General features: G+C 37.1%; 1 protein-coding gene across 1 annotated transcript in view; it reads left to right on the top strand.

Annotated features, from left to right (window-relative positions):
* The first annotated feature begins 1,062 nt into the window (after positions 1-1,062).
* Positions 1,063-21,475, top strand: part of trh (trachealess) — a 29,616-nt gene continuing 9,203 nt past the window's right edge. The window contains exons 1-4 of the mRNA XM_011306396.1: positions 1,063-1,599; positions 11,076-11,314; positions 20,135-20,214; positions 20,823-20,912. Of these exons, the coding sequence (XP_011304698.1) occupies positions 1,391-1,599; positions 11,076-11,314; positions 20,135-20,214; positions 20,823-20,912 (618 nt within the window). The 5' untranslated portion in view covers positions 1,063-1,390. The remainder of the gene's footprint in view (positions 1,600-11,075; positions 11,315-20,134; positions 20,215-20,822; positions 20,913-21,475) is intronic.

Genomic DNA, 21,475 nt, shown 5'->3' with positions numbered 1-21,475 from the left:
CCCCCAAGACACCATATGTTGGCACATTTATAGACAATGGACACACAGAAAGATGGATTTCATCAAATATTCCTGGACACTTGACTAAAACTCTGAATTCACCTCACCCGACCATCTACCATCGCTGACTGAACACAACGAGTGATTTATCCGCCGCTACCCTTCTGTAGCAATTCAAATTATTGAATTTAATATCACTCACTCGTCGTGTCAACAGCGACAGCAGGGGGAAGGAGGGTTTAAGGAATTTCAGGGACAACAGAGTTTACCTCAGGATTATTTTTCGATGTATTTACCTCCTTGTTTTTTCTCACTCTCTTCTAATGTCTTGTTAAAAGATTAAATCAAGAATCAGATTGGTTACTAGCGAAAAGAAGTCGGTTGCAAATTTTATTTTCTTCAACCCCATCTATTGTCAACTTTCTTTTTAAAATTTCAAATTTCAATATCAAAACGCGTGAATGAAGAATTGATCGAAAAAAAATGGCCTGATGAAAAAAGCGTGAAACGGCCCGTAAAAAAAATCTCCGGCTAAATAATCAAGTCCTAATGATGGAACTACATAGCCACCAAAGAAATGGTAGAAATGTCTCGAGATGATGAGAAGCCGATGCTATTCTTATCAGCAGTGGAGCTTATCATGTGTTTACAAACTCTCAACACCGCAAAAAACAAGATCGAAAACCATGAAAGTAGGCGGCTCGGTAACTCGAGCATCAAAAGTACTAATAAACCCAGTGTCCAGAGTAGTTACCCACCAATGGTTGATAGAGTTGAGAATTCACGTGACTCATGATTGGTTGAGATGGGAGAAGGGGGCGTGAACGACGCGCGTCGTCGAGACCACGCCTAAATGTACGTCAGGCGCGTGTGCCTCCACCAGTTTTCATTCTGTCTGAGTCACTCCGATGCAGCACTTGTTATATCTATCTCATTCGTACAAAACCACACAAACATACCTGCGCCTTTCTCCCCCACCTCCAAATGGAATCCGCACCGTGGAGAGAGACTCCACCAAGATACAGTCCCGTTGAGTAGTCAACTGCACGTATCTCTCCCAGTCGGATGCTCTTGACAGTGTTCATTGTTTATTGTCTATTTTTTTTTTTGGTACCAAAATATCAGTGCAACCGTGCTCGGACACTTGTCATCCGCTGGTGATTGTGCGTGTTAGTGATTCTGTTTTTTTTTTTAACAATTCTCAGTGTCTTCAGGGTCAACCGGACCCTGAAGAGCACCAGTGCACTGTCAACAATGTGCCAGAACTGTACAATCAGTGATTACGTTTGAATTATTAAATTGATTCGCTTGATCTTTGAGAGTGATAACTCAGAGTTGATGGTACAGCAGTGAGTGATTGTTGAAGTTAGGTTTTTGTGGAGGAAGAGGAATGCTGCCTTATCAGGTGGCCATGGACTACGGGGGCTTTCAGCGGCAAAGTCCTGTTGGGGTTGGTGTTCCTGGGGTTGGGGTTGGTGCTGGGCATCAGGGCCCATCTGGTCCCCTCAACATCAACCCCGCTTTCACCCACTCCTGGTTCGTACCGGCGGACCTCTGTGTCCCGTACAAACAGAATCAGGGTTCTCTCCTCGAGCCAGGGCATGTTGTTTCTCTTATACTTTTTCATTAAATTTTAATGCAATATATACGTTTTAATATTAACTGAACAATTATTTTTCGTTTCTCCAATGGTACCCAAAATGCATGCATTTTTTTTATAGTTTTTTTTTTATTTTTTCCAACGTTTCGACGAATAGGATTTTGTTGCTTTCGTATTCAGGATTCAAATGTAAAAAACAATGAAGAAATATAAATTTATTATTAGTAGGCAACAATTAGAGATGTAGAGAAATATCTTCGCAAGTATATTTGAATTCTGGAGGATATATTTTGAGTAGTATATATGATATATAATTTATTATTAAAAAATAAGGGCACCTTTTTAAACAACATGAAATACTAAACAATATGGGGCCCAATCGGTTGTATTAAACATGCATTATTTCCAGAGACCCAAAAATTTAACAAAAATCATTTTTTTGTTTAAAATGTAAACGAAAAATTGATAAACATTCTTTTGTTTATTCTACGCCACTACTGGAGTATTCATTTTTTTTCAATTGAAGAATTTATCAATTTTTTAAAATTACTCGCAATCATAGTCGCCGCATTAAAATCCATCGCAGGTTTCGTTCAATTGCTGCCTTCTGAATTAACGTGATACTGAAATAATTGAATCAACTCTGCCCTCTGGATTTTTCCTTCCAAAGGAATTTTGTCCACTCAAACCAGCTATCAATAAAACCAGAACAATTACAATCCATTCAAAATCAAAAAGACTGAAATAAATTATCAGCTTTAAATAAATAATGCTCATCAAAGCTGCCTCATGCCCCCAACCATCGATTTCAATGATGGACTCATTTTTTCTATTTAGTCCATCATACTTTCACTGCCGACATTTAATCCGCTAATCCCCCAAAAATCATTGATTCGTTAGAAATAATAAGATTATTGGACCCATAATGTATGCTCATTGTGGGAGACTTTAATGCTATTCAGAGTTGCCAGCGACGCACGTGCGTTCTTTCTGTCGAAATTCGGTCGGACTACTCATGCTCCTAAAATGCAAAAAAAAAATAAAATAAACCTAAAAAGAAGGAAAAGACGACAAACTGAGTAATAAAACCGTAAAAAATGGTGATTGCAACTCACAATCAAGTATATAATACTCTCTTGCGTCATAATAAAGTGTCGAATGGGTTTACCAGAAGCTTGAAAAACCACTGGATAAATCACTCGTCGTGATCTTTTGTCATAATACACAGGTGGTAAAAACAGGCAAGACGTGGCCCAATACTGTTTAAAATATAAAGCACTGCTAGATGCCACTAAAATGATAACACTTGGTTCCATAATGTTAACCCGTTGGAGAGAACACACGAAACATAATAACAGAAATAGGGCTGAGGGGAGATATAATGTTTAGGAAAGAACAGGTCGTGTGGCGGCTCGTGCGCTCTTCTCCTTTTTTTTCTCCCTTTTTTCTAGGAATGGACCGAAAATGTGAATGAGCTTTTGGACTCTTTGACCTGAAATTTTTATCATCTTGTTGGCATCAGAGATGTTGTGAATCGTTACTACTTCAACTCTTTGAACATTTTCTGATATGAAATTTCCTTTTTCAAGATTGAGACGTACATCTAGAACGAACACTTGATTGAGATTGGAATCATTTTATTTATTTTTATTTTTAGTTTTTTATATTCCGGCCCTTTCTGTCCTGTTCTGGCTAATTGGCCCTATCTCACCCTATGCATGCGGCTGTGTATAGAACATAGGAGTGACATGGGAAACCACAGAAAAAACCATGTCGGTACAGGCGATTTCTCTATTAGCAACCTCCCACTCATCAGTGCATTCTGAAAAATTCGATTCAAGGGAGAATCGAACTCACTACAATTTTTGGATAGTTATCAAATTAATTATAAAATAGTTTCAGAGGCGTATTAAATCCTTCCAATGAAATAGATAGGCATTGGTTTTATAATTTTGAATTTAGAAAATTGTTTTAAAAACTTTTTCTGTCTGTTTTTTTCAGAGATATTTTTAATTTTTTTTAAATATTTAATTTATTCATAGCAAACAATAAAATGGAGAGAATGGAATATACTAGATGTAACTAAAAAATTCATTTTATGAAAGTCGAAACACAAAAATGAAGTTCGCCCGAGTCGAAATATCTCGAAATGCGTACGACGTATTCCTCATTAGTCAACTTGAACCGCCAAATTCAAATTCGGCGCACGGAGTGCGCAGTAGGTCTCGTATTCTGTAAACCCCGAATTAATAAGAACATTCACTTGCCGTCAGATGTTTTCCTCCGGGGATGGTTTCCACGCTTGTTGTAGGCGTATCTATTTTTCCGAAAGCCGTTATCCTTCTAATTCACAAAAACAAATTCATTTAAAAAACCATCACAGCAAGTAGTAATCATATGACAATCATGGCAGTGACAATTCAGGTTTTTCAACGAGAAAATCTGAATAAAAAACACATAACATTGCGATTAAATTCCGCGAAAAAAATAATTTGTACTCAGCATTATGCAATTATCGCCCAACTTCTAGTAAAACCATTAATTTATCTAAATATTTCATAATTAATAATTACAATTTAATAATCTGAATTTAATTTATATTAACTAAATTTCGATTTCCAAAACTGCCCCGCGCAAATCGCCTAATTCGCAAATTTGGCATTGCCCCAGTTGATAAAAAAAATTGTCTACAACATTGAAAAAAAGAAAAAGTGCTGGAGCCAGCAGTTGCTCAGGCGAATGTACAAATTGGATGCGTATCCATGAGGGTACAGTTGTAGATGTCCCCGACAATAACCCAGAAGATGGGTATATGGCGGTCGTACATAAGGGGGGGGGTTGATGAGTGTAAAAGAGAAAAAGCGATGAGAGTGGTAGTGTGAGAGAATAAGAAGGTGTTGACGGCTCCCCGGGTTGCTCCGTCAGCGTCAGCGATCCTCTGATCGCATCGGGTTTACTGCCGTGGCGTGACGTACTCATCGTTCGAGTCCAAGTCCCAGTCCAAGTCCCAGTTCCACTGCCATTGCCCTTACACCAGCCCATCAGCATCTCCCCATTATCTCCTCGCCGTGACAGAGCTCCCTTGGGAGATCATGACAAGTAGGCTACCACCACCTAAAACTTCTACTCAACCACAACTTGTACTTTTCATTTATCTCCAACGCCCGGTGGCCTGGTGTAGTGGTTAAGGTCGTCGACTCACAACGGATAGGTTCCAGGTTCGATTCCTGGCCGGGTAGAATCGTGAGATCTAACCAGCTTTAAAAACTCCTCTCTTCAAATTGTCAAAACATATTCTGGTTTTGAAAAATTTAATTACGTCGAAAAAATAATTAAAACCATTTGGCATTAGATATGATAATAATGGAAACATCCATCAAAGGGCCGACAAATGATATGATGTACGTCAAGGTATATGCAATAGAAGGAAGCGAATTTCCCCGAAAATTCTCAGGCCACAACTCGCGGCTATCACACACATCGGAAAGCTCATCACGTAGACTTTGAGCCTCGCTTTGAGCCCTCCCTTATCTGCCCGTCATCGTGAGCTGTCTCGTGGCCTCTCTCTCTCTCTCCCTCTCATTTTCCCTCTTTTTCTCTCTTTTATTTTTCATATGTGGCGCAGTTTTACTTATATACGTAGAGCGAGTCATGATTTACGTTGTCCGTCAGTGAGACATCACTCGAAAAAAAAGTTCTTCAAGATATTCAAGGGGTGTATGACCAACGACTTCCGTTCAGAGTTATTGTTGATGAGATCAAGACGTGGACTTTGACCACTGGGGGGTCTTCATAAACCTTGAACACATGAACTCGCGGAAACAAAAAAAAACTGAATCAACAGAGAAATGTGGAATTATCTGTACAGAATGCAGACATTCAAATATTCTGATACTTCCATATTTTCTCGAAGGCTATTCTCGGTGATAGGTATTACAAAGGTATGAATTCTTACACAAAAAAATATTACCCTCTACAATGCATTCAACCGCCGAAATTTTCCAAAATTAATCAAATGTACTGAAATGTTAAAAAACTGAAGTCTCTAAAAAAATTCTTCCAAGTTAACGTTTTAAATAATTTTCTATGTGACAAACACCAATGAAATCAATCTCAATCAATAAATGCACGGCCATTTTTTTTCCATTGAAAATAATTCAACTTGATTTCGTCCACTTTTTCAAAAACTTCAGTCTGTAGATTGATGTTAACATGCCAATTTCAAGGATAACCTATATAGTTGATTGGAGTCCTTATTATGAAAATAGAGACACAAAAATGAAGTTCGCCCGAGTCGAAATATCTCGAAACCCAAACCGCCAAATTCAAATTCGGCGCACGGCGTGCGCAGCAGACCTCATATATATTAAAATGGTGTAGATATATTTGTGAAAAAAAAAATGTGGATGAAAAGCGGAAATAAGATTCTTTTGTTGAGTTAAAGGAGTGCAAGGTTTTATTTTTATTTGTCAATTCTATACCTGCACTTGGAATAGTTTCGAAGGAGAAGAAAAAAGCTTACCAAGGGGAAAAATTATGTGGAAACCGGAGCCGTAACATTAGGAGGATTGTATTGTAGCGAGAAGAGTATGAGTCCCTTGGGAGGGGTGTTAGGTGTGAGTAGAAGCCCAACACCCGAGGAAAGCCCTCCACCACAAAGTCCAGGACACATTTGGTCAGTGTACATTGGCAACCATAACCCATAAGCACATATACAGTTGTCGTCCTCGAGGGTAAAAAGGGATGTGCCCTCAGGTGGTATGAGTGTGTGGTTTTCTCTCAACCGTCTACTCAATCGTTTAATTGAATTAGAGTCGCACCGTACCTTGCATTATAATTTTCTCAGAATTTCAGTTCGTACTGGTCTGCACATCTCTCCGTATATACTTTTATCTCCTAGTTTTCAAACATTAATATGAATACGGAAAATTGAAAGCACGACTGCTGACAAACTAACCTAATTTCACTCATTTCTTTAACAATAAAAAATTATTTTCGCTTTTTTCCAGATTGAATAATTATTCGAAAAACCATAACAATGTGTATGAGAGAACAAATTACTCATTATCAACACCGAATCATTGAATTTCCTTAGAATAATTGCGATTTTATTTATAGAATACCTATAAAAATAAATTCCCATAATCAAATTTTTTTTTCTCACGGGTTAACCTAGGGTTTTATATATTCTTTTTATTTTAGTTTTCAACATCCGACAACTTGAAAAAACATGACTATAAGAATATGAAAATTAGGAGATATTCATCAAATTTTTTCCACCGAAAATATCTTTGATAAACTCTTCATTGACAGTTATCCACAAGTGCAATGGGAACGAACCGTGAACTCGAGTTTCTTCGGTATGTGCGATAATCTCGTCATAGTCCTACTGAATTATTGATGGCCAGCACTTTGGTCCGAGCCCTTCGTTCCTTTCTCCTTTCTCCTTTCTCTTTTTTCTTTTTTCTTTTTTTTTTGCAATACCACCACCCCACTCAATCCAACCCCATTGCCCTTCACACCACTTACCATGTATTTTCATTGCACACAGAGAGAGAGAGAGAGAAAGAGAAAGAGTGAGAGAGAGAGGGTGTACCTGCTGGGTGTTGCCTTTTTCTGGGACCCCCATGGGAGTGAAAGAGCCCCCAGTTTATGCTCCTCGGCCTTTCGCCCAATTTCAACCAATTTCACCCGAAAGTTCGGCTTAATTTCATTTTCACGCGTCTGCCGATTGCTCGGCTATGTTGAAGAGAGGTTTTTTCTCCATCTAGCTCCTGACGAGGGATCATTCCTTGACGGACCTTTCTTTTTATCTTTACCAACATCCAACTTCTTCACATACCTCTATCGGTGTCACCCACAATTTCAATCAATTTCACATTTCTCTTTATGGGGTATTCCACAGAAATAGTGATATCTATGTCAGTACTGTCGCCATTGAGATTGAGCAAGCCTCAGCCCAATGATTACGGACACATTGGTAGAATCTCGTAGGAAGGTATTAATGTATCGACGCCAGTAGCTCAGTGGCTAGGTGCGAGCCTAGTGTTCTGAAAGTTCTGAGTTCGATTCCCCGTTGAATCGAATTTTTCAAAATGCACCGATGAGTGGGAGGTTGCTAATAGAGAAATCGTCTGTACCGGCATGGTTTTTCCTGTGGTTTCCCATGTCACTCCTATGTTCTATAGGAGAATGAATACGACACAGTGGAGGATCCACAGCCGCATGTCTACGACGAGATAGGGCCAATTAGCCAGAACAGGGCAGAAAGGGCCGGAATATTATAAAAAATAAAAGAGATTGATGTATGATATGGTGGAGCAAATATTGAATAAATTCAGCCTTTAACACAGTGCACTGATGTTAATACTTTTGAATATCGCAGCACCGACTGGTAAATCACATATTCAGAAAAGCTTTGCCTCTCCAAGAATTTTCAAGGAATTATCTAGTCATTCAGCACTGACTTGCTCCCTGAGTAGCAGGTATTATCTTGAGATGATGATGAAAAGAGTTATTTCGTGATAATTACTATTTTGATCTTAAATTTTTTCAAGCTTTCATTCAACAATCAATTATTATTAAAAATTTCAACATAAATGAGAAACTTGGTGTCCATTTTTCCATGAAATTGACTTCAAACTCATATAATTGAAAATTCAGATGAACAAATATTCGATTATTTTTGCCACAATATTCTTCAAAATGAGTGAAGAAAAATTTATCCAATGGAATTACATCGATCATTGCATTTCACCCACGAATACTTTTTATTGCCCTCAGATTCCGCGTAACATCTAAAAAACCAACCCCTGTTCTGCCCCATGGGAGGCATTTCAATCTGAAACCCAAAGCGATTTCGCTATTCACAACCCCAAACACCCCCAACCCGCCACTCTCTTGTCTTATCTCTCTTCACAACCCACCAATTGTGCAATATTCATTTGTCGGCATTAAAGTTTTTCCGCGATTATTATTTCCTCTTTTTTCCAGTCAATCTAGCCGCATTCCGGAATTAGTGAATAATCATCAAAGGATTTGAATTCTCCCTCTGGGGTTTCAGTAAAACTTCTGGTTTCAGTAAAACTCATGGCAATTCTGTGATTAGACCTTGGGGACTCGCGAATACTCGAAGCATTCAAACGATCAAACGGAAAAGGTGAAGAAGGAGACAACGAAAATGAATTCAGTGGGTTTTTGATATTACTGAAGTGACTTGGTTAAAACTCTTTACGAAGCAAGACATTCTGAAAAACACCCCAGAATGTACAACCCTTGGTGAGAATAGACATTTCCCCTTTGAAGAAAACGGAAGAGTCGTTTCACAGTCATTGAGCGTAACTGCTGGATAATAAAAAGCCATCTTGCTTTTTAACCCTCTCTGAATTAAATGTACCATTTAATAGTATCATCTCACGTGAAGCACCTTCTGATTGTCTATCAGACATATCCCAAGGTGCATCTCAATCGCCAATTGCCTCCCCCTCATAGCCAAAAAATTCCAATACGTATTTCCAACACGAAGACGAAATTCTAAAAGGAATTGACCGAATCAATTCACCCAGTAGTTACATTTTTTTTTTCTTAGAAAAACGAATTTTTTTGTATGAATGATGTGGTCATCAACAACCAAAAGGTCATACGGAGAGAAAAGTACTGGAAAAAATACGTAAAAAGTTCCGTAAAAATTCATGTGTGAAAGGTAAACGTGGGGCGAAATGTAAAATCGGAAAAAGTGCCGATCATACAGAACATTTTATTACTCGGTCGGTAAAAAGTCACCTTTATAGAGGTAGAAAAATTACGGTACTCAGTTCCGTAAATTTTGCCGGGACTGGAAAGTACGATTGTAAATCGTAATTATAAAGATCGAAGAATTTATAAACTCATATTTCGTCAGAAAATACTTTATTCCCTAGAGGCACAATATGCTAATTATCCTTCCGACAATAATAATTTGCCGGGTGGCGTGATCCGAATTTAGACAATGATTCGCGATCGGGTATGACCAACAGTCGTACCACCAACGCTGTCTAGGAATCTTTCAATTCGATCACGTAAAATTTTAATTGACTGGAACTATGGTAAATTTTACAAGTTCGTAAGAAATTAATCACTTCGATTTTCCAGAGCAAATAATATAATTAATTGTTCGTCTCTCATTTTTTCCCAAATTCTCCAGTAAAAAATAAGGAAATGACACTCAAGCCCACGATTACGTGATTAGTCACGTAATTTTTCGTTTTTTTCTCCGTGCAGTAAACAAAAAAAAATGAATCCGGTAGCAGGCAGTTGGTAAAATGGTGATGATCAATTAAGAGACCCGCAGCGGTGGCAATATGCGGGCAGTATTCTCTGATTGGTTGAAGTCACATGGACGTGTACATGTGGATGTTATCGGTAGCGTAGAAACAAGCGTTTTCGGAAGGGGTTGCAACCGGTACACGAGGGCGGAGTCCTGGACTAGCTTGCATTTACCTACGAGTAAACATTGGGCTTGATAACACCGACTGAATAATGTATGCCATTAAAGCGTTTGTGGCACAACTCCTGGGCTCTAACCAGCCACGCCTACTTGTGCCTCTTGTGGGGGCTTTTGCCATCCACTTTGTGGCTTCATCCTCTCTCACTCTCTCTTATCATCACAATTGCCAAAATCTCATTTGCACAATACGCCAATCATGCTTTTGTTCCCTGCACCGTAGTCTAAACTAATCATCAACGAAACTTGATGAATCTCATTCGCACAATTCAATTAGGATTGTTCCAGTGGATCTAGCTGATTTTAGTATAGAATATTCCCCCGACATTCAAAACATTTTTTTTTTTTTCAATTCGTGGGAGAGAATCATAATCAATTTCTAACTCTACTAATTGGGAAGCTTCAAATTAATTTTATGAACGTCAGTACCAGATTTTTGGGATTAATAAATTATTTTTTGGGTTAAACGAAAAATAGTTATGATATTGTGAGAGTAGGGATTCAATTTCACAACCGATATGAGATTTATAATGATAATCTATTGATAATTGATGTGAACAATAGTAATTCGACGAGAAAAATATCTGAAAAACTTTTTTATGAAATAAAAAAAAATCGGAGAAAAAAATTTTATTTTTGGGAAAGGTTTAGAAAAATTTTTCAAAAATTTCATAAATATAATTTTAGAAAAATTTTCAAAACATTTCCCAAAAATACCATTGTTTTGTTTCCGGATTTTGTTTTGTTTCAAAAAAAAAAAATTCTGAAAAGTCTTCCAGAACCTTTTTGAAAATTTGAAAAAAATATTCCGATTACAATTTTTTTTACCGAGGAGCTTATGATGTTCAACTACTTCGGTGGTGATTTTGAAGATCTCAATGAGATCTTCAAATTGATATAACAGAGTAATATTAATCGAGTCTAAACGTTCGAAAATGAAAAAAGTTGCTGACACCACGTCGTCTAATTTACGATTTTCTTTTCTCATTATAGTTTGTTGGAAATGCGGAAGGAGAAGAGCAGAGATGCTGCAAGATCACGTCGTGGAAAGGAGAATTTTGAATTTTATGAGCTCGCTAAGATGCTACCATTACCCGCCGCCATCACGTCGCAATTGGATAAGGCATCGATCATAAGGCTGACTATTTCATATCTCAAATTGCGAGATTTCTCGGGGCATGGAGATCCGCCATGGAACAGAGACACACCTCCACCTAACAAAATAGTTAAAGGTGAGAATTCCACGCATTTGTAATAGAATAATTATTCCAACCCCTAAATGCGCTGGATTTATTTATTTATTTATTTTGTCATTGCAAGTAGGAATTAAATTGATAAATGCCTCTTGGATATCTCCAATTTTTTTATTTATTTGTTTTAATTGTCTCCGGGAAAAATAGTTTTTCTAGAAATAACTCGGAGTTATTCCAGGATTTTTATATTAAATGATACGCCGTACATGGATAAATAAATTTTTAGTGAAATGTGAAAAAAGTATTGGACTTGGACACGGGTAAAAAAAAATTGTAATCGAAATATTTTTTCAAAATTTTCCAAAAATTTCTGGAAAACTTTTCAGAATTTTTTTTTTGAAACAAAAGAAAAATGGGAAAACAAAACAATTGTATTTTTGGGAAATGTTTTGATAAATTTTTCAAAAATTTATTTCGGAAATTTTTTTTTATAATTTTCTAGAAATTTTTGCGAATTTAATTTTTTCTTTTAATTTCACTGTTGTTTTCTTACTTTTTTTATTTTTCATTATTGTCAAAAAATATTTTACTATTCAAATTTTTGAACAATTTTTCCAAACCTTCCCCAAAAATAAAATTGTTTTTGTTTCATAAAAAAAAATGGAAAATGGAAAATTTGGAAAAAATATTCCGATTACAATTTTTTTCCCCGGATAGCTAGCCCATTCCATATATTTAACGTGCCCCTAAACCCGCAGTTTATTTGGATATTAAACCACTGCTCAAAACCATGAAATTGAATATAATGTGATATAAATTCCTGCAGTGACCATTAGTTTTTAAAGACACTCCACTTTTGTGGCGGAGTAAACACTTCATCAGAGTGAATTCACAGGAAGCATAAAATTTTCATGATAACGCCTTCAGTAGTAGAAAAATAAAATAGCAGACTAGATTTAGCTTTGTCAATAGAAGAGTAAGATTGAATTTTGTTCTCTGCTACTGGAAACATAAATTTTCAAACGTTGAATAATCGAGTTATCCCGAGTGAGTACAGGCTGAGAGTAAGGTTGAAGTAAGAGAAGAACGTGTACGTTTTATATGTCGATTTTGCTCAGTGCACGTACGCTTTGCTCTAGGCTCTAACGAAATTACAAGGACCGAGGAAATGTTCAGCTGGGGGTTAGAGTGGACCAGAGTGGCAGGTACAATGATGAAATGGAGGTGAAGGGAAAAATGAGATTGTCTTTACGTCAATCAAAACACTGCCACAATTCTATTATCATGATTTTTTCAGCAGTCCTCTCTCTGTCCTCTCCAATCCCTGGATTATTTTTCTCTCTATAAATGGAATCTGTCTTGTTGCCTGACTCCTGCAGTCATTATGCTCCATTGATCAATATCAAATCCATAGGACAATTTCATCTGCTGATGATTTTCCTCTGATGGATTCGTTCAAGAGGTTTAATCGCTAGAAAAAAAGCCACTCCCCAGTTACCAGTTACTGTACTTTATTCGGTTTATGCATTCCAACTTCACCCCTGGACTCTGAAATGAGGGTTTGTTGGAGACACGTGTCACCTATCGCCTGAGAGAATCGTCTGACTTCTGACATACTCGTAATTTAATCAACTTCAGAGCTAGAATATTCTCGTCAATTTGATGGCCATCAAAACCAGTAGATTATTGCACAACCGAAAAATATTTAGCACAATCAACTATATTTTATCATTAAATATATCAGATTATGCTTAGAATTTTATATTAATTGATTACGCCTTCTAATTAACGGAAATAAGAATAATTTTTGAGTCGGAGTGTTGCTCATGGATTCATTCTCGATAAGTTTGTCCAAGTTTTTCCTTGCAGGTTTGCGTAGTTATTATATTCCTTTCAATGAAGTGTTAATCAAAACTAGCGTATACGGCGCGCTATGCGCGCCCAAGCTTACATGTATGGGGTATTATCATATAAAATCTTCATATAAAATCTGAATATTAAAAGAATCTTAAGTATCTAAGAAAATTAGTCATAATTTAAGTTTTTTTCAATTTTCAATTTTCAATATATAAACAAATTACATATAAATTTTTAATTAAAATATATAATATTTTATATATATTAATTATTTATATGAATATATTAATATGATATGCATAGCTTGGCTATGCGCCAAAAAAAGCTGACAAAAAACGTTACATGCTTTTTTTTAAAAGGGATATCTGAGAGGAAGGGCCTTGAAATCTAAAATCAGATTTTTTATATCACTCCGTACGTTTATTTATTTATTTTTTTGACAATTGTTGATTAATACATTTTGGAAAAACTGGCAAAACGCCACGATCGATATAAGAAAAACCTTTTTTGGATAATATCAAATTTTTAAGAAATACAATTCATAAACAAATAAATTGAATACCAACTTTTTCAATGTTTAATCTTTTTTAAAAATGCTTTAACGACAAGAAGAATTGATAAACGTTTTTCAACGTAACAATCAAGAGTAAAAATAAAATGAATTGTTGGAATTAATTTAAAATGAGTTTGAGCCGTTCTATCCGATCAAATTCTTTATCAACTTTAAAAGCCAAGATTGAGCAGCATGAGTTAGCTCGACCAACAGTAGGAAAATACGAAATAAAAAAGCGTCTGGTATCGAAATGGAAAGGGCGGAAGATCGGGGAGTATTTGAGTCGAAATGTGAGGGTCCAAACTGAAGGAAGAAAAGCGTAAACACCATAGTCCACTCTACGATTGTGAATCGCGATACTTTTATGACTCGCCTGACCAAGAAAGATCTCACCAGATACATAGTAATAGAGAATTCTCTCGGGCCAATAATCGAACGAGATAACATCGAATAGCTTTTTCTTATTCGCATTATTTCCACCTCAATAATTCAATTTTAAACAAAAACGAAAATCCTCCGGATAAATTCAGGATCCCTCTGCGGTTAGATTATTTGTGAGACTAAATTTATGATAATTTTCTCTTTCCTCAGGATAAAATCAAAGGCAGAGTTAATATTTGCACAGGATTGCGCCAAGCCAAGGGTTCAAGTTCATTCTGCTTCTCCTTTTTCACTCATGTCGTGGTGAGGTGCACCAATATATATGCGTACCACATGTAAATCTAATCATCCTCCCCTGTACACAACTCTCCGCATTACGAGACCGACGATGTAACTAAACTAACGGAATTGAGTTAAAGCTCCTAACGCAACCCCTAAAAACCCCCAACCCCCTTCAAATTCACTTCCAGTTTTTCTTTTTTTTTTTTATCAGTTACGCCTGTCTCTGACTGATTTTCTTCTGCTTTTTCGCCAGTCGGAATAATCACAACGGAGAATTCAAGGTAATCGAGACAAAAAGGGAAAAGATGAAAAGGAAACGAGTGGTGGAGATTTTAACCCAGCGCTTAACGTACTTTGGGGCTGATTAACAGCTGGGGGAGACCCCTCAGAGGTTCTCCAGTTTTTGCTATCTGCACTCGGATAAATGTCTGGGATAAAAGAAAAATTACTGGACCGGGCACTACAATTGGCCTTCACAAATCAAAATTCCTATTAATATCGTAAATACCCTAATAAAAAAAAATGGTAATCGAAATATTTTTTCCGAATTTTCAAAAAATTTCGGGAAAACTTTTCAGAATTTTTTTTTATCCAAAAAAATGGAAAAATAAAACAATTTTATTGTTGGGAAAGGTTTTGAAAAACTTTTGAAAAATTTAAATAAGAAATTTTTTTTATCATATTCGTAAAAATTACGAGAAAATTATTTTAAAAAATTGTTTTGTTTTCCGATTTTTTTTTAAAGAAAAATTTTCCAAAAATTTTCCAAAAATGTTTTGAAAATTTTGAAAAAATATTCCGAAAAAAATTCTTTTCTTTTCCGGGTATTCTAGTGCATTCCATATTTAATCCTATGTGCCTCCATAAATTATTTGAAGGTCTACCATTTTTTATTTGAAGGAAAAAATTACAGAAGTCCTCTTTTTTAATTTTTACAATTAAAATTCATAGATTTTTCTCTTCGTGTGCCAACTGAAATAAGAAAAAATTTGTTTATCGAAAATTCGATAGCCTACATTTCTTTCGTCCAACTTGATTTGCGAAGAAAATTGAAATGGTAATGCCCACCCCATGCAATTTTCATGTGGAGAACCTCTGCCACCCTAAGAGAACCAACCGCAAAATCTCACTAATGAAATACTGGGGATTAACTAAACACACCTGACTAATTAAGTAGCGCTTAAACGGATCAACGTCACCAATACCCCAATCAACGTCTCGTTAGCATTTGCCTATTTGCATCGGGTAAATATAATGTCTCCCCACCGTAGAACGCGTCGTCATCCCATGGGGCCAAAATAAGAGAGATTATTTCAATAATTAACTAGAATTTATACCACCGAAAAATATTCCGTGGCATATTCCCACAATATTTTGATATTATGATTCGTTCGGTTTTCCGAAATGGTATCGAGGCTAGAATCAGGACGACAAATTTCACCGGTGGAATTTAAATTTTTCCTTATTTTCACCCTCTTACGTTGCGACGTCTCGAAACTTGTGATTTTCGTCACGCGGCTTGAAAATCACATGAAAAATTCCCAAAAATAGAGGGGGCAAAATGCGAGAGTGGAGACAGGCCATATGCCATTGGGAAATGGTGTGGCTGAACGTCAGGTTGACGGCGAAAAAGAGGGATATATACAAGAGACGATGCAAATGGGCTCTGAAGAAAGAGAGGGTTGTCCCGAGTGCCCATTTGATGGCCCATCAATGTAAACCAGTGTAAAATCCAAGGGGTGAGAGCGATCGCACCCCGACCCACCCTACATTCACATCATCTATATGTGTGGCTTTATCCTTGCCTCAAAGTACTCCAAATATTTAACTCTAATGCACTCGACTTTCCACGAAGATAAATATTCAGCAACAATTGCATCATGATTGTTGAGGAACGGAATTTAGGAGGTCGGGCGTCGGAAAATGAGAAGGATGGGTCGTGAATAAAGTTGATGTCAATGGCGAAATTATAAAACACTTTGCGTTTAATAGTCACTTGTCGAAAATATACAGATATTTCCACGTTATTGTTGATTGAATGAACCGTTGCCACCTAACTCGACAACCCGGAAACGTGCGAAAATTATGGAGGATAATTCGTTGATATTTGCATAATTATTGAGGCTCTACTTTAAGCACATCATTTGGTAAATGTCTAGTTCAGCTCCACCATGCCATTCTGGATGTTTTTTATTTGATTGGATGGGTTTTCATCACCTAATTCAGGAGCTTTTTTATCCAGAAACAATTAGTATGGGAGATACGACATTTAATGCACCGCTCTCTGCGTTATCCGGGGCCACGGCGAGGACGTGGCGGTGTGTCGACCCCAAAGACACTACATGTTGGCACATTTATAGATAATGGACACACAGAAAGATGGATTTCATCAAATATTCTTGAGCACTTGACTAAAACTCTGAAATCACCTGAACCGACCATCTACCATCGCTGACCGAACACAACGAGTGATCTATCCGCCGCTACCCTTCTGTAGCCATTCAAATTATTGAATTTAATATCACTCACTCGTCGTGTCAACAGCAACAGCAGGGGGAAGGAGGGTTTAAGGAATTTCAGGGACAACAGAATTTACCTCAGGATTATTTTTCGATGTATTTACCTCCTTGTTGTTTCTCACTCTCTTCTTTCATCTTGTTAATGGGAGTTGAGAAGATAAGAATGGATTTTTCGTCAGAGAAATTAATATTTCAATGATTATTGTTTTTGGTGGACCTAAACCATACATTTACCAAGATTAGAGTACGTGGAGGTACAATGAGAGATGATCTGACGTTATCAGTAATTCACATGAAAACATGTGTATTTGTCTGGCATTCTGTGAAGTTCTGCTTTACACTTACCCTCTTCTACAATTCCCATTTCAGCCAACATTTCCTGTAAATCTTCCCTCAGCTTTTCCAACCCCTCCCACCAGGGTTATCACAATATTTTGATAAATACATGAAGGTGGTGTTTTATGTGCTCTCCTCACGGCTATAACTCACCGGTTATTTATTTTGGTTTTTACTTCCAGAGGAAGGAAAAATACAAGTGTCGGTCGGATAATATCTACTAAAAATCAACTCCTATTATCTTCAACCATCAACAATTATTCACACCTCTTAAAATATATATCATCTATATGCATATGGGGCATTCCATTTCAACTCGTGAGGTTTCAATCCTGAAGATTTTTCATTTGTTTACAAATTCTTCTATCCATTCACCACGTGAATATAATGAGTTAGAGAAAAGAACTGTTTTGCGAGTGTTGGTCTGAGGGGAACACTGAAGAAGTATCTCGTAAAACAAAAAGACCACCCCAACACCTTCACCAGAAGCAGTTGGCAAGAGACACAACAAATTCGGCAATTTTTCATTAAATCCGTGTCCCGAGAGTACCGAGATCAGTCCTGGCCTGGGAAGTGATATCGTCCCGTATTCCTCTCATATGTTGCATTTTCTCGCACCAAACCACCCTCGTCGATTCTCACTCTCTCTCACACCCTTACCACTTGTATTGTCGGGGAAACTCGGTGCAGATGGAGCCATGGGGGGTGCTGCGACATAGTGACGTCACCCAGCCGGTGCCACTTCCACGATTTATTACTTCTACGGCTACAGAAAACTAAATTTTTCTATTAATATATATATCTCGCACGATATATTGACGATACGATCTTCTATATATTCTTTTCATTTTTCCAAGTTATATAACCGTTGTTTATTCGCTTTCAATCATCAATCACCACTTTTTCTTTCCATTTTATCAATTTTATCAATTATATATTATATATTAGATATATATTATAAATATATCAGAATAATATCAGGATATATTTTGGGCCTAAAATATATCCTGACATTATTCAGATATATCTCGGATTTATAATTTTCCGTAATATATAATATATTAATATATTATATATTAGATATATATTATAGATATATCAGAATAATATCTGGATATATTTTGGGGCTAAAATATATCCTGACATTATTCAGATATATCTCGTATTTATAATTTTCCGTAATATATAATATATTAATCTATTATATATTATATATCTTATTTATATTTCAAAGATTTACATTAGATGAGCGTTAGAGCATTTTTAGCCAAAAAAATATCGAAATTATTCATATATCGGTTTTTAAGAATAAAAATTGGGAAGTTCAATTGAATTGGGGCATTCCATTGGGAATGAAAAAAGTAAAAGAATTGAATAATTTGTTCTCATAGGAGACATAATAGTGTATTCCCCTGCGGCAGTGGGATAAATAGTCGACAAAACTATCTCAATAAAAACCATTTAGCCCCCGCTGATTAATTCAAGAACGCGAAAAACTTGACACGAATGAATTATGATCGACGATAAAATAAGAAGGACAATCGACACACGGTCAGTGTGACCGCCCTACTTACCCCTCCCCTCCCATCCATTACCATGAATATTGAAAGGGCCCCTCAATGATAAATAATCATTAATCCTGAAGGATAATCGTCAGGGAATATAGACGTAATATCTGTAATGTCTGTAAAATAGGAGATGATCGGACGGTGCAATAGATACATAGATATAGAAAGTTGGGAAAGGTGATTGTAGGGACTAGGGGTGGAAGTGAAAGCCCGGGGGCCCCACGGGGCTTTTTCAAGGCGTAAAATGACCCAACTACTAATAATATCTGTATGAAATGGAAGGGGGTGCAGACTTATATACGCCCTTTGGAAAAATAATACTCAGCACCAAGCAGCAATATTTCCGTCGGTTATACGTATCTACGTTTAGGCCAGAGTGAAACGTTATATCGGTCCCTGTCCCACTGGGACACCTTTCTCACAACTCCACGGATCCAATACTCCTCTTTCTCTTCTTTCTTTCATTTATTTTCTCTCTCCCTCTTTTTTTTCCTTATATTTTTCTCAGTACGAAGATTAATCGTCCTGGATCATAACTAGCGTTATGCGAGGCACGTACACCACCGAGTCTGTTTTATTTATTTTGAGTATTTATGTGAGGAAAGATTGCGAGAAACCTCTCCAATCTTGTCTTGCAAAATACAATTGTTTTGGTAATTAAAAGATGAATTAAACATTATTTTACAAATTCAGTAATCAACAATTAATATTCAAATGACTATATTGTTCTTAATTTAATTAAAAAAACTCCACGTTTGCGTTAAAATAGTGAATATGGAGGAAGGAGGGAGCGATTAGTTTATTATTTTTCCCTTCTCTAAAATTGAACATTTGGGTGATGAAAATGGGATAAGGTATCACAATAGGCTCATCAAGCGAGCTCAGTCGTAGCATGGGGATTATATCAGGGATAGAGTCCAAAAATATCAGAATAAAGTTGTTGACTGACCCCCGAGAAGGGTCAGTCCAGGGGATTGGGTGATGAGTTTCTTGCCTTACCGTTTGGACTTTACCAGATTAAGCAGTCAACGAAGGAGCCTCATCCCCTTTCAGCCGTTTGTGTGAGTTTTATCGAGTCTCCCCGAGTCTCTCATTAAGGGGGTAAAACCAGATGGAAAAAGAGAATGGGGGCGAGTATTATTATTACAGTGGTAAGAAGTAAGGACCTTCTTGTTTGTCAAGACGGGAGGGCATTTAGTCCACGGGGGGTCCTCAACTGAAAGGGTTGGATTGTGATTCATATCCGAAAGGGAAGGAATTCATTATTCAGAGGGATGTCGATTGGGGGGAAATAAAAATATCAGTTTGTTCAACAACTTCATCAGGACTAACTTTTCAAATGATCCCTTTCGTTCTGTTTCAGCAACTAAAAGAACTAGGCTATCATCAACTCCATTCGCTGAAGACATGTTTGAACAGCATCAGGGCACTCACATCCTCCAGGTAAATCCATTCTCAAATTCTTCAATGATACACTCAATCCTCCATGTGCCCTGAAATAGTAATCCTGTTCTTTAAAGCTCATCTGAGGTAATTCCGATCTCGACTATCCATTTTTTCAGTAAGTTTTCTTGTAAAAATTTTATCGAGAATTATCCTGTTCCCCTTCCTACCTAATCCAAATCCTATCCAACGACTTCTTTGACGTAGCTCAATTGGGAGAGCACTCGATCCATAATCGGAAGGTCCCGGGTTCAAATCCCGGTCTGGACTATCAATTTTTTCAGTAATTTCTCTTGTAAAAATTATATGGAGAATTATCCTGTTGACGTCTTCGTCACCAGAGCACCCAATTTTCTTCATTCATCAATGATCATTTCACTTTTCACCAATTGCTGCAATGATTGTACTCTGATTACTTCCTTCAAAATTCTGAATAAAAATCATTATCTATCTACATTTGTTACTCACGGAAATGGAAATGAAAGATGGACCTCATATAATGTCAACTCCTTAGCCTCTGCCAGCTCGTAAAACCCAAGACCATTTTCGTAACACCAGTAAAAGCAAGTCTGTAGATCTCACCCTTACTCCATGCTTTTCTGTTACAGTCGTTGGATGGTTTCGCAATGGCCGTAGCTGCTGATGGACGATTCCTGTACATTTCCGAAACGGTCTCCATTTACCTCGGTCTGTCCCAGGTGAGTTACTATTTCAACTTAATCATAAAACCCTTGGCTATCCGGAGAAAATTAAATGATCAAAATTCCTCTGTAAGAATCCACAAAACTGAGACATAGTAAATGTGACATGATAATAATTCCAACTTCTTATACCGTACGCTATGGATCACGGTCTATATTGACTCGATCAGAATATTAAGTGAATCGCGAGTAGTTTACGAAATGATTCCTTGCAAATTGAGCGAATTGTATCTAGTGCCATTATAACTATTGAATCCTTGTAAAGATCCACTACAACCCGAGAAACTATGACGGATTGACTTGAAACCATAAGTCTAGACTTGAGATAAAAATGATAGAGGACGGTCATCGTTCATTTTTTATTCTTTAATTTTCGACACGAAGACATGAGGAAGCCTTATAGAGGCGAGGTCAAGGGAGCTAGTAGGACTGGGAGGAAGTTTAGGTGGAAAGGTTGGCGGCCATACTGGCTGGCACCAGGCACGAATGTACCCAACGGGGGCTGGGGGCGGCTGGAGAGTATAAGGTGAGGTGAGGTGAGGTGGGATGGGGTGGGGTGG

This window comes from Fopius arisanus, unplaced genomic scaffold (assembly GCF_000806365.1).
Source record: "Fopius arisanus strain USDA-PBARC FA_bdor unplaced genomic scaffold, ASM80636v1 scaffold00047, whole genome shotgun sequence".
Taxonomy (NCBI): Eukaryota; Metazoa; Arthropoda; class Insecta; order Hymenoptera; family Braconidae; genus Fopius; species Fopius arisanus.
This window is presented reverse-complemented; position numbering and strand designations above follow the sequence as displayed.